The sequence below is a fragment of the Chelonoidis abingdonii genome, chromosome 5 (genome assembly GCF_003597395.2).
Source record: "Chelonoidis abingdonii isolate Lonesome George chromosome 5, CheloAbing_2.0, whole genome shotgun sequence".
NCBI classification, from domain to species: Eukaryota; Metazoa; Chordata; order Testudines; family Testudinidae; genus Chelonoidis; species Chelonoidis abingdonii.
The window spans coordinates 62,773,171-62,787,487 of NC_133773.1; the positions used below are offsets into that span (position 1 = coordinate 62,773,171).

Here is a 14,317-nt window from a genome sequence, read left to right on the forward strand (position 1 = left end):
GCATGACCTTGCACTTTTCACTTATTAATTTCTCTTTACTTTATCCGTTTCAGGTTCCGATTTACTTGGTAGGATATTCCCGGTCTTCTCTGTATGGCAATACCTCCCTTCTGGTCAGCGCAACTTTTTACATTCCCATCTTGTGCCAAATCATCATAAAAAGTTATAGAGTTGGGTCCCAAACTGACCCTGGGACATCCACAGTAACCTCCCTCCGCCTGGACAGTGTACTTTCAGTGACGTGTGATCCCCTAGTTCCTTATCCATCTTTCTTATTCATATTGAGTCCTCATTCATATTATAATTCCCTGCTGGACCATAGAGCCTAGTGAAATAGGTAAATGATGCATGCGTTCCTTTTGCTAAAAATCTGATACGGTCTTCAAGGGTGAGATTCGATGTTTAGCACACTATCTGACAACCAATCTGTGATTTTGTCACATAACCATGACCTCAATATCTCATTCCTTCTCCTTCCATTTTTCCCTTGATACTAGATTCAAACGACAGGCTGTAGTCCGGATCACTTTTGCCTTCTTAAATGGGTAGTACAGATTCATTAAATATTGATTAATGGCTGCTTCATGTGCCAGTTCCTTATGTTCTGGATGAAGATATTGGCCTGTGATTTAGTCCCATTAAGATATTTGAGTTTGTTCTACTTGGATTTGATATCTCACTATCTCATTCCCATTTGTCTGCCAATATCCCTAAGCTCCATTAGCTCATTAAAGCTGAGAGTATTGTTTAGATATTGGCCATACCTAGTACACTGGTCTACATTTTTGAGAGTCGTCTGCTTCGAAGAAATGTGGTATTTATTATTGATGTGCTGATTCAAATGACAATTAAATAACTGATTGGCTAGTTCTTAAGATATTAAGTTCATTTTATGTCTATGTTGTGTGTAGTAAAGGTTTTAATCAATTGTAAACCAGCTTTCATGTGTTTGTGTTTACATGATATATTTACCTGTCCGTTTTTACTTTAAAATCAGCAAAAGGTTATATAAATAAAATTATTTGAAACAAAGGCAAAAATTATTATTACATGTTATCCTATCAGTGTCACTCGGCGGCTGTCTTGTTGTTTTTATTTAAATGGAGCATCTCTTGTCACTGTCAGCATAGTCGCAAACATTTGTCCATTGCCCTGTAGCGTTCTCCATTGTTTGCCTGTCAGGTGAATCGCCTGCTCGTGCTCCACGTCGGTTCTGTGAAAAAACTCAGTGTGTCAAAATGTATCTTTAGTGATGTTGCACAGGCTTGTGCCTGAGGTTTCCACACAACCTGTGTGTCTGCCTTGTTGTTTCGAAATATTGCCACTAACTGGATAGTGCTTTCCATGCCGTTTTTCCTTGCCACGCAGTGCATGGTCAATGCTCCATCTTGAAGAAGTTCACGAATCTGAGGACCAACAAAGCACCTTCCTTTATTTCGTCACTTACCTTGGAATTTTCCACGACGTATTGACTGTGTGTTTTGTCAATGGCCTTACAAAGTTCTTATCAGACCCAGTGATGTGTAAGGGTGGTAACAAAATCTTCCTTGTTCAACAAGTGGTGATGCTGAACATTTCCTCCAGCTCCAATGCTGTCGGAGTGGCCATCTTTTTGATGTAGTGGGATACTTTTCTCTCTAATGAATATAGCTGTCGAACTGATGCATGCTATCCCATCGCAGAAAGACAGCGTACTTGTGTGTAATCCAGTCGCACCGGAGAAGAGCACACCTCAATCCGCCACAAACTGCACTGTTGGTCATAGTTATTGCACCTCAAAGTTTTCATTTTCATAGGTTTCCTTCATTGGACTGCAGACACTGATGAGGCAAACATGCCATTATGCAGCAAAAGCTTTAAGCTCGTCGTTATGTGATCAATGAACAGTCTCCATCATCTGATCGTGATGTTAGGCGTGCCATCACACCAGTCGATTTGTTTCATACAGATCACTTCCATGAAGACGAATGGACAGTCCTTTTGACAGTACGGAATGAATCTACTCACTGAGCGATTCATGCTGTTGTTGGAGGCAGCAGCTAGACTAGAGCCAATCAACAATTTTAAGCATCATTTTCATTCTCAGTGACCCAGAATTAGTAAAGTTTGACTACATTTATTTCAGAAGCATTTTGGCTGTAGAGCAGTGTTATCTTTAACCTCCACTCCATCCTCAGTGTTTAGCGGTCACACTTCTTCTTTCTTTATTTTCTTTTTATTTATACAGCTATAGAACCTTTTATTATTGGTTTTAATTCCCTTTGCAAGGTCCAACTCTACATGGCTTTTGGCCTTTCTCACTTTATCCCTATATGTTCTAACCTCCGTAAGGTAGCTTTCCTTGTTGATCCCTCCTATCTTCCACTCCTTGTAGGCTTTCTGCTTTTTCTTAATCACCTCTCTGCGATGCTTACTCATCCAGCTTGGTCAACAACTCCTGCCTATGATTTTTTTCCCCATTCTTGGGATGCAGGCTTGATGACTTGAAGTAATTCCAGGTCTCCTCCACCTTTAGATCCACAAGTTCTTCAGTCCAATCCACTTCCCTAAGTAATTTCCTAATTTTTTTTTAAAGTTAGTCCTTTTGAAATCAAAAACCTTAGTCTCAGATCTATTTTTGTTTATCCTTCCATTTAGTATGAACTGAATTAGCTCATGATTGCTCGAACAAAGGTTGTCCCCTACAACTATTTTTTCTATGAGGTTTTCACTACTCACCAAAACCAAATGTAAAATGGCATCCTCTCTTGTTGGTTCTGCATCTACTTGGTGAAGGAATCCATCAGCTATCACATCCAGGAAAATCCGAGCCCTATTATTATTACTAGCACTTGTCCACAAGTCTATATCTGGGAAGTTCATCTCCCATGATCACACAATTTCCATTAGTATTTACTTCATTAAAAACATTAAAGAGGTCTCTATCCATATCCAAATCAGACCCTGGTGGTCTATAGCACACCTCAAGCACTATCCCAGGCGAGGCTCTAGTAGCTTTCTTCCCAAATGTGATTTCTGCCCAGACAGACTCTTATCCATTCCATTCTTATTTCTTTACAGTACATTAATATACAATGTTACTCCACCACCTTTGCCTTTATTTCTGTCTTTCCTAAACAGCACATACCTGTACTCCAGGCATGACTACTATTCCACCATGTTTCTGTTATTCTTATAATATCTGTTTTCACTTCCTGCACCAGTAACTCTAGTTCCTCCATTTTGTTACCTAGGCTCCTCGCATTGGTGTACAAACATCTTAATTTTTGCTGTTTGACTTCATTCACATTCTTTACCTGATTAGGCACTGACATTCTACCGCTAGTATCACCTATTAGACAGTTATCTTCACTACCCTTCCTCCTTATGTCCATTCTCCTACCCACAACTGTATCCCTTCTTACTTCGTTTTCTTCCCTCTCAATGTTAAAATCCAGCATAGAGATTACCTGGACATCTCCCAACCAATTCCCCCAAATTCGTAGTATAAAGCTTTCTTAATCAGTTGTGCCAGCCTCCATCCTAGAAGTCTATTTCCCTCTCTACTCAGGTGAAGTCCATCCCGAGAGAACAGTCCTTTGTCCATGAATGCCTCTCACTGGCCATACATCCCAACGTCCTCCTTATAGCACCACTGCCTGAGCCACCTGTTGAAACCGTAATCTTGTCACACCTTTGTTGCCCTTCTCCAGGAACAGGCAGAATCCCACTGAAGATCACCTGAGCCTCGATTTCCTTAAGCATCTTCCCCAGACTGGCATAGTCTCCCTTGATACGTTCCAGTGAGAATCTAGCCGCATCATTTGTTCCCATATGAAGGACAATCAGTGGATTCTTTTCCGCTCCCATTAGGATCCTCTTCAGCCTCAGGTCCACATCCCATATCTTAGCACCCGGCAGACACCCTTTTGTTCTCTGGGAAGTCTTTAAACCATGATTTGAGAACTTCAGTAGCTCAGACATAGGTTAGGGGTTTATTACAGGAGTGGGTGGATGAGATTCTGTGGCCTGCATTCTGCAGGAGGTCAGACTAGATGATCATAATTCTCCCTTCTGACCTTAAAGTCTACGAGTCTATGAGTTTACAAGTACGAAGTCCATACTATATTCCTAATTAGTCCTTTGAACACCCTGATTGCTATTTAATGAGCTCATTATAACTTTGTCCTGTGTAATTCCTGATTATACATGCAGACATATCGCTTGGTGTATAGTATGGGATCACTACCATGTCTGGGTGTCTCTGGAACAGAGGTGGGCAAACTTTTTGGCCCAAGGGCCACATTGGGGAATAGAAATTGTATGGCGGGGCATGAATGCTCACAAAATTGGGGTTGGGATGCAGGAGGGGGTGTGGGCTCTGGGGATGAGGAGTTTGGAGTGTAGGAAGGTGCTAGGACTGAGGGGTTCGGCGGGTGGGAGGGGAATAAGGGCTGGGACAGGGGTGAAGGAAGGGCTGCAGGTTCCAGCTGGGGGTGCGGTCTCCAGAGTGTGGGTGGGGCTGGGGATGAGAGGTTTGGGGTGCAAGAAGGTGCTCAGGGCTGGGATTGAGGGGTTTGGAGAGACTCAGTGGGATCAGGGCTGGGGCAGGGGCATGGGGAGAGGCTCAGGGGTGCAGGTTCCAAGTGATGCTTACCTCAAGTGGCTCCCAGAAGAATTGGAATGTCCCTTCTCCAGCTCCTTCACAGAGTCATGGCCATGTGGCTCTGCATGCTGCCCCATCTGCAGCCACCACCTCTGCAGCTCCCATTGGAGTGCATAGGAGCCGGAGCAGGGCCATGCCACAGCTTTCAGAAGCTGCGTGGTGCAGTCCCCGACCCTTGCCCTGGCTGGAGTGGGGCCAAGCCACATGGTGTAGCTTGGGGCTGGTTTAAAACAGCTCATGGGCCGCATCCAGTCCACAGGCTGTAGTTTCCCCACCCCTACTCTGAAGAATAAGGAAATTAGCAAAGGTAGACTCTTTTTATATTTCTTTTCAAAGCTGCCTGCCTCCTGTGTAGATGGATAAATCTGATTCCACACTCCTATCAATTACGGATTCAAAATAATTTCTCCCATTTTTCTTGTGGTTTCAATGCTCTCCAGAGGAAAGTATAACATAATTCCCATAATTGGTTATAGAGTAAGATCATTCACACTACTAACTTTAATGAAATTAATCCTGTATTATACATGAAGGGCAACTTGCATTCATCTTGTACTATTGTGCAAGTATAATTCCAGCTTTGCACAAGTTCCATTCGATCATTTTTCTGTGTTTTTTTTTAAACTAACAACAGACTATTAGTAGTTTAGGTACAGTTAATGCAGCTGGAAAAGGTTGGAGTTCTTAGCAAATTCTGAAGCTATTTAGGCTCAAACATCCTGGACTTGATTCTGTTCTCACATACACCATGGAAATCAGGATAAACTCCATTTAGGGTGACCAGATGTCCTGATTTTTATAGGGACAGTCCCGATTTTTGGATCTTTTTCTTATATAGGCTCCTATTACCTCCACCCTTGTCCCAATTTTTCACACTTGCTGTCTGGTCACCCTAAGTCCATTAGAGTTGGAGTTGTATTCATGTAAACTCAGTGTGAGAGGAGAAAAAAAGTCTTGTCAACCCAGGCCTTGTTTTTCTTTAATTTAGCCTTGGTGAAATAGATTCATACACCTTAATGATTATTTGTCATTTGATTAAGGGACTAACTACTGTAAATGGACTTGCTTCTTATTAATTCGAAGGGATAACATGTTCATTCAAAAAACAAGTAAAGTTGTGTAGGAGAAAGAGGATACATTAAATATGCTCTTAAATCTTTCTAGATAAGAGAAAAACCGTGTAATGGAAAAGACAACCCTGGAGTAACCTCATGCAAAATAAAAGGTCAATAACCCACTGCAGCCCTTCCCCATGCAAAGTATATTTTACCTAAATATAAAAGCATCACTGCAGCTCTAGCTGTGTAGAAAATGGCTACATTCGCTGATACAAGTCAACTGCATCTGAAAGTACACACACTGTAAATGGAGAAGGAAGATAACTGCTGAATTAGGGATAGAGATTACATGAATTTGCGATAAAAGCCTTTGACCTTTTGCAACTAAAGGCCTTTAATTAAGGCCTTCTTGGGCAGATTCTTCACAATGGTCATTATTTGTAGCCAATGCTACACAGACACATAGCTACCATAACAGTCAGCTAACCACATAAATGCACTATTAGAAATAAAATTTCCAACCTTTAAAATAAAAACCACAAGCTTCTATCCTTTGAGCTAGAGGACATTCTTGATTAATTGCCAGTGTGGGAATGCTTATAATATCTTCCCTTCAGGCCTCCAGTCACTGGACCGCAAGTCCATTAGAAGATGATAAACACTGACACTCTATCCAGGAGAGGGAAGTGGTGGTCATACATTCAGTGCATTACAATATCACACACCTGGCAGAACAAGTGACATATTTAGACTCCGGAGGTGCACTATTGACAGCTCTTGCTAAGGAAGCTTAAATGTTTCCATTCCAACCCCCCTTTTCCAGTTGCTTATAACTTTCTGAAACATTCCCTTTTTAACAGAATTTTTCTCTGCCCAAGTGGAATTATTTTTCTGGAAGTTTGAGTGGAACTTTGCTCCAACTACTGGTAAAAAAGGCTTTGAGCCCAACAAACCCACAACGAGGAAACACTTTTCTACCATTCAGAATCTCCCATCTGAAGAGTTTGTACTTCACCAGCCAGAGAAAAGTCAGGAGGATGGACAGTCAGGCTTCCCCATGCTCTCTCTTACTCTAACTCTTGGCTCCACAGTATCCTCTCTGTGGCAAAGCTCAGAAGCTCTACAGTAGGTGGGAAGTCTCTGTAGCTGCTCTCCTGCAGAGTTCCTAAGCTTCAAAATGCTACTGTATCATACAACTAATATGAAATGAATGAAGCGGGACTATTTACTGCACCTTATATTTAATACACACTTACTCATTCCATAAATCCCATATTCCTTGCTGTTACTCTTGACCACACACTCTCCTTTAGAACTCACATTGAGAAAACCAAAGCTAAGGTTATCATACAAAACAATGTTTTCAGCAAGCTGGTTACATCAAAGAGGGGTGCAGATCCATCCACACTGTGATCAATAGCACTGGCACTTTGCTACTCCTTTGCTGAATATACCTGTGCAGCATGGGTACAACCCCCTAATACAAAGAAGCTAGACCTTATACTTAAGACCACTCATATCAACAGCCTCTATATCCTCGCAAGTATTGCTCCCCGATATATGCGCAAAAGTTGCTAGCAGAGTGCACAAAGCAATGCATAGATCCAAGACATCTTCTATATGATTTAATACTGATGCTTGATTGCCTAAAGATATGACAAAATTTTCTTGCCACCATTAACCCCTTAACATTGTCACCCAAACAGGCAAGGGTACAATATGGAAAAAAAGAGTAGATAATGTCCCTGTAACCTGTGTGATCTGGCCCCCACCAGTTGAACACCTACTACTTGGTTAAGAACAACTCTAGACTATAAAGTTTTGTCTTAATCAACTGCGCACAGTAGTTGGCCAGGCTAGAGATGCAATGATCACGTGGGGCTACATCACTAACCCCAATACCTGTGACTACAACAGAGCGCCTCAAACATGAAGTTTCTCCTGTGATGCCAGTTGCGCGAGTGTGCATGCTCTTCCAGGGACCTGGCAGAATGCAACAATCAGGCAATCATGTATGCATAGATGTGGTGGGAAGCAGTATGAGAACATGGCAAGAAGATTACTACACACTCTCTGGAAACAGGGACTTCTGAACAGGACTCCTCTGAGGACAAGGCACTGTTTTCCAACTATAGTATTGAGTTCCTATACTTGAAGCAACAATTTCTGCACATCAAAAGCCAAAAAAAATCTCATCCAGGTTTATGGTACTGAGATCCCTATTAATACTCTGATTTTGTTTTCGTGATACTCACATTCAGAATTGTAGACAATGGGGAGCAGGAACTTAAAGGCAGAACTTATCAAATACACACAGAGCTGGTTCAAAGCCCAAGATTTTTGCTATAAAGGGGGTTCCTCAACCCAAGTATCTTACCTAGTTGAAACATACACTCCTACTGGACCTGCAGAAAGCATGCATCTCCAGATAGTTTTTGGGATGGAGCTTGAGGAACTCACAGGAAGCATGCTCAGGAGAAACTGCTCAAAATTTAGGACAAGACAGCTCCCTGGGTGCAATGGCCCAGAAGAAGGAAACAACAGAGTTAGTGTTCCTGTGGGGAAGGTAGAGAGTCTACAGGAGCACAGGCCCTCTCATACAATGCAAGAGGTCTTCCTTCTGAGACAAAAGGGGGCAGTCTGGGGTGCCAGTAGAAATGCAATGGCTGCTTGCCTAATGATTAAAGGTCTCTTCCTGTGGTCACCACTGGAGCAGGATGTCCAGTGGATGTCAAAATGAGTGAAAGTGGCCTCAGCCACTAATGCACAGTCTTTCATAACCGATACTTCAAAGTGGTGGTCAGACTGGAGGCCTGGGTCAAACACAAACTAATTTACTGCTGCATGCTTTCCCTCTTCTATAGGGAGAGAATCTACAAAGTGGGAGAACTAGTGAGGAAGAGAAGACTGGAAGGTGCATTTAGCAGTTAACAGGACCCCTCCATGTGCCAGTCAAGGAACAAATGAGACGAAAAAAAGAATCAGTGAAGGGAGGAAAGTAAGCCCTATATGTAGGGCAAACAGGTAACTTTGAGGATGTGAAATGTAGCTCTATCCACCAATGTAATTCAAAAAGCAAGGTGACAGCCCATATGCAAAAAATAATTGTTCCCAAATATATAAAAAAGCAAATAACATTTATTTCAACATGCTGTATGTTTATTTAATTATGTTGTATGTTTCCCCACCTTTTGGTTTTGACTAGTACTGCAATATACATGTAACACTGGGCCAAATTCTGATAATGGGAGAAAAAGCCCCAACAGAAGGACTGTGGTTACCAGAAAATCTGTTCAAAAATAACAGAACTAGAGGAAGGAACCTTCAGCCACAACATACTGCTCCAACCCAATGCATGTATGCAGACAGCCTGCTGCTGACTACTATTCTATGCCACCCCTATGCGTGGAATGTCCTTCCTATCTCATTTTCCCAAGTCTCCACTACCACCTCCTCATTCTAAATGCTCCCCAATTTTCATTTCTGCACTGCTCACAAGAAAAGAGTAAAAAATAATTATGGGGATTGGGTGGGAGTAGAATTCAAGCAAATTTCCCATGCGTCTTTGCATCCCTCTTTTAGATTGTAAACTGTTCACATCAGGTATTGCCTTCACTTCTATACTGAGTACAGTGTTGAACACACTGTTAGTGATTAACAAAAAATAAATACTTGGGGGAATGTGGTAAGGGGTGGACACAGATACTGCTCAGCTATTACGTTGCTTTGGGCCATGTAGAGTCACACCATGCATGGACCCATGGGGTTACCTGCCTACTTCTTCCCTTCAGTGGTCTCCTAGGTACAGCTTGGGCATATATGTGGCACACATGGGCATGAAGAGTCTTTCCTACATGGTATCTCCACTGGTCTGTCCCCCTCAGACCTGCCTTTCACAATGACTGTGAGCACAGTAGTAGAACTGTAAATCTTGCTGAGTACAGAAGATAGTTTTGTTAACCAGCTCTTTAACAATTTTTTTTAAAATGTAGCACAGCATTATACTATACTGCAAAACATATGTGGAGGAAGAAACCATGTGGTACAGAAGTATAAGTATATGAGGAACCCTCTTCCTCATCCATTTTGTACGTCTTTGAAAAAACCTTAGTGTTATTAACTTTAAAAATATACAAAGTCTTCATGTCCTCAATTTTTCATCATGTTACAGATCTGCAGCTGGCTTCTAGGTCAAGATTATTTTTCTGTGCTGTTACAACAAAAATCTAGGATGACAGTGCCCCTCTCTGGCCAGAAGAGATTAATACACATTTGCTGGTTCCATTACTATAACACTATCTTTATCTAGTAAAGTAACTTTCAAACACTACAAAATATTCTGCTTAGAAGGAATAGAAGTTGCAGATATTGACTTTAATAATGACTTTAACTTAGTTTACAATTATTTTACTATTTCAAGTTTTGGTGAAAAAATCACTGACTGCCTTCCACATCAGGTTCCCACACAATTCTAGATTTACTTCTTTAAAGTGATGGTTTCCCAAAATTTAGCCCTGATTCTGTTCTCACTGATATAAACTGAAGTTTTGTCATTCACTTCAAAGGTAGGAGAATCAAGTCCTTTGTAATAATATTCTTTCTTCAAGCACAGAGAATGAAATTCTGGCCTACTGAAGTCAATAGCGAGTTTTGCCATTGACTTCAATGGAATCAGGATTTCACCCTGAAAATACGCTCACAGCTAACCTAATGTAAACTTTTTTATATAGGATGCTGGAGCAATAGGACCCTTCCTGGGAAAATTTGACATTTGGGATGTATGTTTTAAAGGGACATTGCTACATAGCTTGAGGCAACATTTAGTTTTTCTGTCTTTTGTTTAAATACATGTTCTCCCTAGCCCAGTATTAGTAGATACAATATGAAACCTTTTAAATATAAATTTTTAATAAATTGAAACATTCCCCTTTAGTGTTTGCAACCCAAACACCGCAGCATTACACTAGGGCATGAGAGCCAAAAATTGAACCTGACCAGACAAGTTTCAGCATCAAATCTAAGAACCCAATCCACCAATGTGATCTGTGCAGATGGAGAAGAGTGAAACCTTACTGCAGAGCCCACTTTCATTCATAGATTTAGAAATATGGAGTACATCTATACTGCAATAAAAAACCCAGGCACCAAGTCTCAGAGCCTGAGTCAATTGACTTGGGCACCTGGAGTTAAAAACTGCAGTGGAGATGTTTAGACTTGGGCTAGAATCTGGGCTCTGAGACTGCCTCCACCTCCCCACCCCCGAGGGTTTCAGAGGCTGGGCTCCAGCCCAGGCCAGAATGTCTACACAGCAATTTTTAGCCCCACAGCCCAAGACCAAATCAACTGACATGGGCCAGCTGTGGCAATGCGACAGGCCTTTTAATACACTGTAGATGTACCCCTCATGATTTAGCTATTTTCACAATTTCCATTCAAAGGCAATACTATAAAGTGCCACCCATTTCTGCAAACTCATCTGAGCTGTTATTTTACACCACACATGTTAAACAGAGATGGGCCTGACTCAAACCCCAACTCTAAACACCTCTTATACTTTGGAAGTAGGTTCAGACTCTGAACCAAGAGCCAGATTTTGAAACTCAAAATCAAACCCAACTACAAGTAACACAAGGTGGCTAACATATGCACAGACATTAGGAACCAAGATCTGGTCATTAACATTATTTCCAGTATGAAAGTAATGGTTAAAATGATTGAAATTACCTGAATCTCTGTCTGCAGCTTCCACGTTAATGACAAACTCTCCAGGATTTTGATTTTCACAAACTGCAGCTTCATACAATTGCTTCTGAAATACTGGCCTCTCATCATTTACATCAAGAATGCTTACAGTCAGCATCTGGGTTGCAGAGAGTGACGGTGTGCCATCATCAAGAGCCATGATGGTCAAAGTGTAGTATTCTTGACTCTCATGGTCCAAAGGAAAGGCTGTGGTTAGCAACCCTGTTATAAGGAAAAGAAAGGTCAAAAGGGCATTCCTTCATTACAACACCCCCCCTTAGTACAGTAAATTACACTATTACAATAGTCAGTCACTATTCGTTTAACCTCTGCAGTCCAAGAGAAGCTCAAGTAGTGCAAATATTTATATGATCTCTTAATGTGCAATTCGCTCTGAAAATGCGGCACTGATTTCTATATCAAGTGTGTTCACTTTATAAATAAGATGCTTTTTTTCCCCCCTATCTACTGTAGAGCACTGTGATATCACAGCACCCTCTTGACAGCCCTGAAACTCAGCCTTGGGCTCCATATGTGAGTCAGGCTGTGTTTTTAACTTGTATCATCATCACATGCTAAAGATTCTACTAGACAAATTACGCCCTCAGTGACATACATGTAACCCCACTGCTTTCTTAATTCTGTACTAAAGACTTTAACATAGTGGTTCTCAGCCTTTTTCTTTCTGAGATCTCATCACCATGCTATAAAAACTCCAAACATCCATCTGTTGCACAACAATTGTTTTTCTGTATATAAAAGCCAGGGCTGGTGTTACAGGGTAGCAAGCAGGGCAATTGCCAGGGCCCCCATGAAGCTAAGTTGCTCAGGCTTTGGCTTCAGCCCCGGGTGATGGGGCTTGGTGCCTTGGGCTGCAGTCCCATGTGGTGGGATTTCAGCTTTCTGCCCTGAGCCCTAGTGAGTCTAATGCTGGGCATACTTGGCAGATCCCCTGAAACCTGCTCACAGCCCCCCAGGGGGCTCTGGATATCTGGTTGAGAACCACAGCATTAGCACATTTCATTCATGTCTACATAGGGATAAAAAACCCATGGCTAACCTGCATCAGCTCACTTGGGCTCATGGGGCTCAGGCTCCACGGCTGAAAAATTACAGTATAGACATTCAGGCTTGGGCTGAAACTTGAGTTCTGGGACATTCCACCCTTGCAGGGTTCCAGAGCTTGGGATCTAGCCCAAGCCCAAATGTCTACACAGTGATTTTTAGCCCACAGCCCAAACCCCAGAAGCCTGAGTCACCTAACCCAGCCCAGTTACAATGATACTGCAGGTCTTTTATCCCTGTGTAGAAGTACCCTATCGGGCTTCCAATGGAGTTGCACTGGTGTAATTGATTGGAATTAAGGGTTTGTCTTTGCAAACAATTAGTTCGCAGTCTGATGGTGGAGGAATCTACCTCACACTAGCCTGTCACACTCTCACTGTGCACATGCACCCTGCTGACGTGCATTAACACTTCATTAACGTGCTTTGATCTAATTGTTTCAAAAAGAACTAAACCAAAGCATTTTAGTGAAGTGTTGATGCACATCAGGTGGACCACGGCAGGCTGGGTAGACTCACACCCTAGCTTGCCACGAACTAAAGTTGATGTAGACAAGCCCTTAGAAAACAACTGTGTTGGTGTACAAGAAAGAACAGAATCCAACTCACTTTCTTATCTGTAGTGCTAACTCAGGAATAACATTTTGTCATGAAAGTCATCAGATGTTACTATGAATACAAAGAGGGATCTGAACTTAATAAAATGGTGCCATTTTTTATGGTAATTGTCTTTTAAGCATACAAGTATACTTACACAGCCCTTTTCAGCTTTCTTTTGGTTTACTGGCCCTTTGTCGGATTTTTAAATTGATGAACAAAATGTGAGTCTTTCAAATAGTAACTACACAGGGTCTGTCTTCAGTATGGAGGTAAGTCAACCTAAGTTACGCTACTCCAGCTATGTGCTGGAGTTGGCAAAGTTTAGGCTGACTTATCCCAATGTCTTCACTGCGCTGTGTCGATGGGAGATGCTTTCCGGTCAATTTTCCTTACTCTTCTCAGGGAGCTGAAGTACCAGGGTTGACCGGAGAGCAATTTGCCATCAATTAAGTGGGTCTTCACTAGCCCTGCTAAATCGATTCCTGCTGTATTGATTGAAGACCAGCCCACAGTGGCCACTGTATTCCAAAACCCACAAAGTACAATGAACTGTTAAATGGTATTAACACATACTCATATTGTTGCTTCCTCAGAATTGTGTATTCTTTGCTTTGTTTCTGTGTGTTCATTCATATTTTGCATTCATTTTTTTCTCTGTTTAATTGAAAAGTAGGATTTGAAAGTCAGGGTTTAGTAAAGTATCCTTTTAACACTTATTTACCTTGAACTCTTAATCAGCACTTTTCCCAACCTGGAACTGTTCTACAGCTCTGAAAGTCTGTTTATAAGAGCCATTAGCCTTGTGACACAGATACACCTTTCATGTATTGAAGAATTCACCAACTAGTATCCTTCCCCTTATGGGAAAAATAATTAAGCAAACTGATTAAACACACTAGTTGTACAAGATTCACAAAACCTGTGCTTTCCTGGGATATTTCTTCTTCTGAATCTTTCCCTGTTTCCCCTTTCCTACAATTTTCATTATTCTTAAGTCACCCTCCAGCTGTAGTTTAAACTACTATGTAGTAGTTCCAAGCTCTGAGAAGGTCCTACAGCAAGGTCTGACAAGTATGTGTTGTCTCTCTTTGGCCTGGTCTACACTACGCCGTTAAATCGATTTAAACAGCGTTAAATCGATTTAACGCTGCACCCGTCCACACTACACTGCCCTGTAAATCGATTTAAAGGGCTCTTTAAATCGATTT

The 14,317-nt window shown here is 41.7% G+C and overlaps 1 protein-coding gene across 2 annotated transcripts in view; it reads right to left on the minus strand.

The window, feature by feature from the left end:
• The window catches only part of DCHS2 (dachsous cadherin-related 2), a 224,657-nt gene that overhangs the window by 38,123 nt on the left and 172,217 nt on the right, over positions 1 to 14,317 (minus strand). For both annotated transcript variants that reach the window (XM_032779109.1, XM_032779110.1), the window contains one exon: positions 11,428 to 11,667. In XM_032779109.1, coding sequence (XP_032635000.1) covers positions 11,428 to 11,667 — 240 coding nt within the window. The remainder of the gene's footprint in view (positions 1 to 11,427; positions 11,668 to 14,317) is intronic.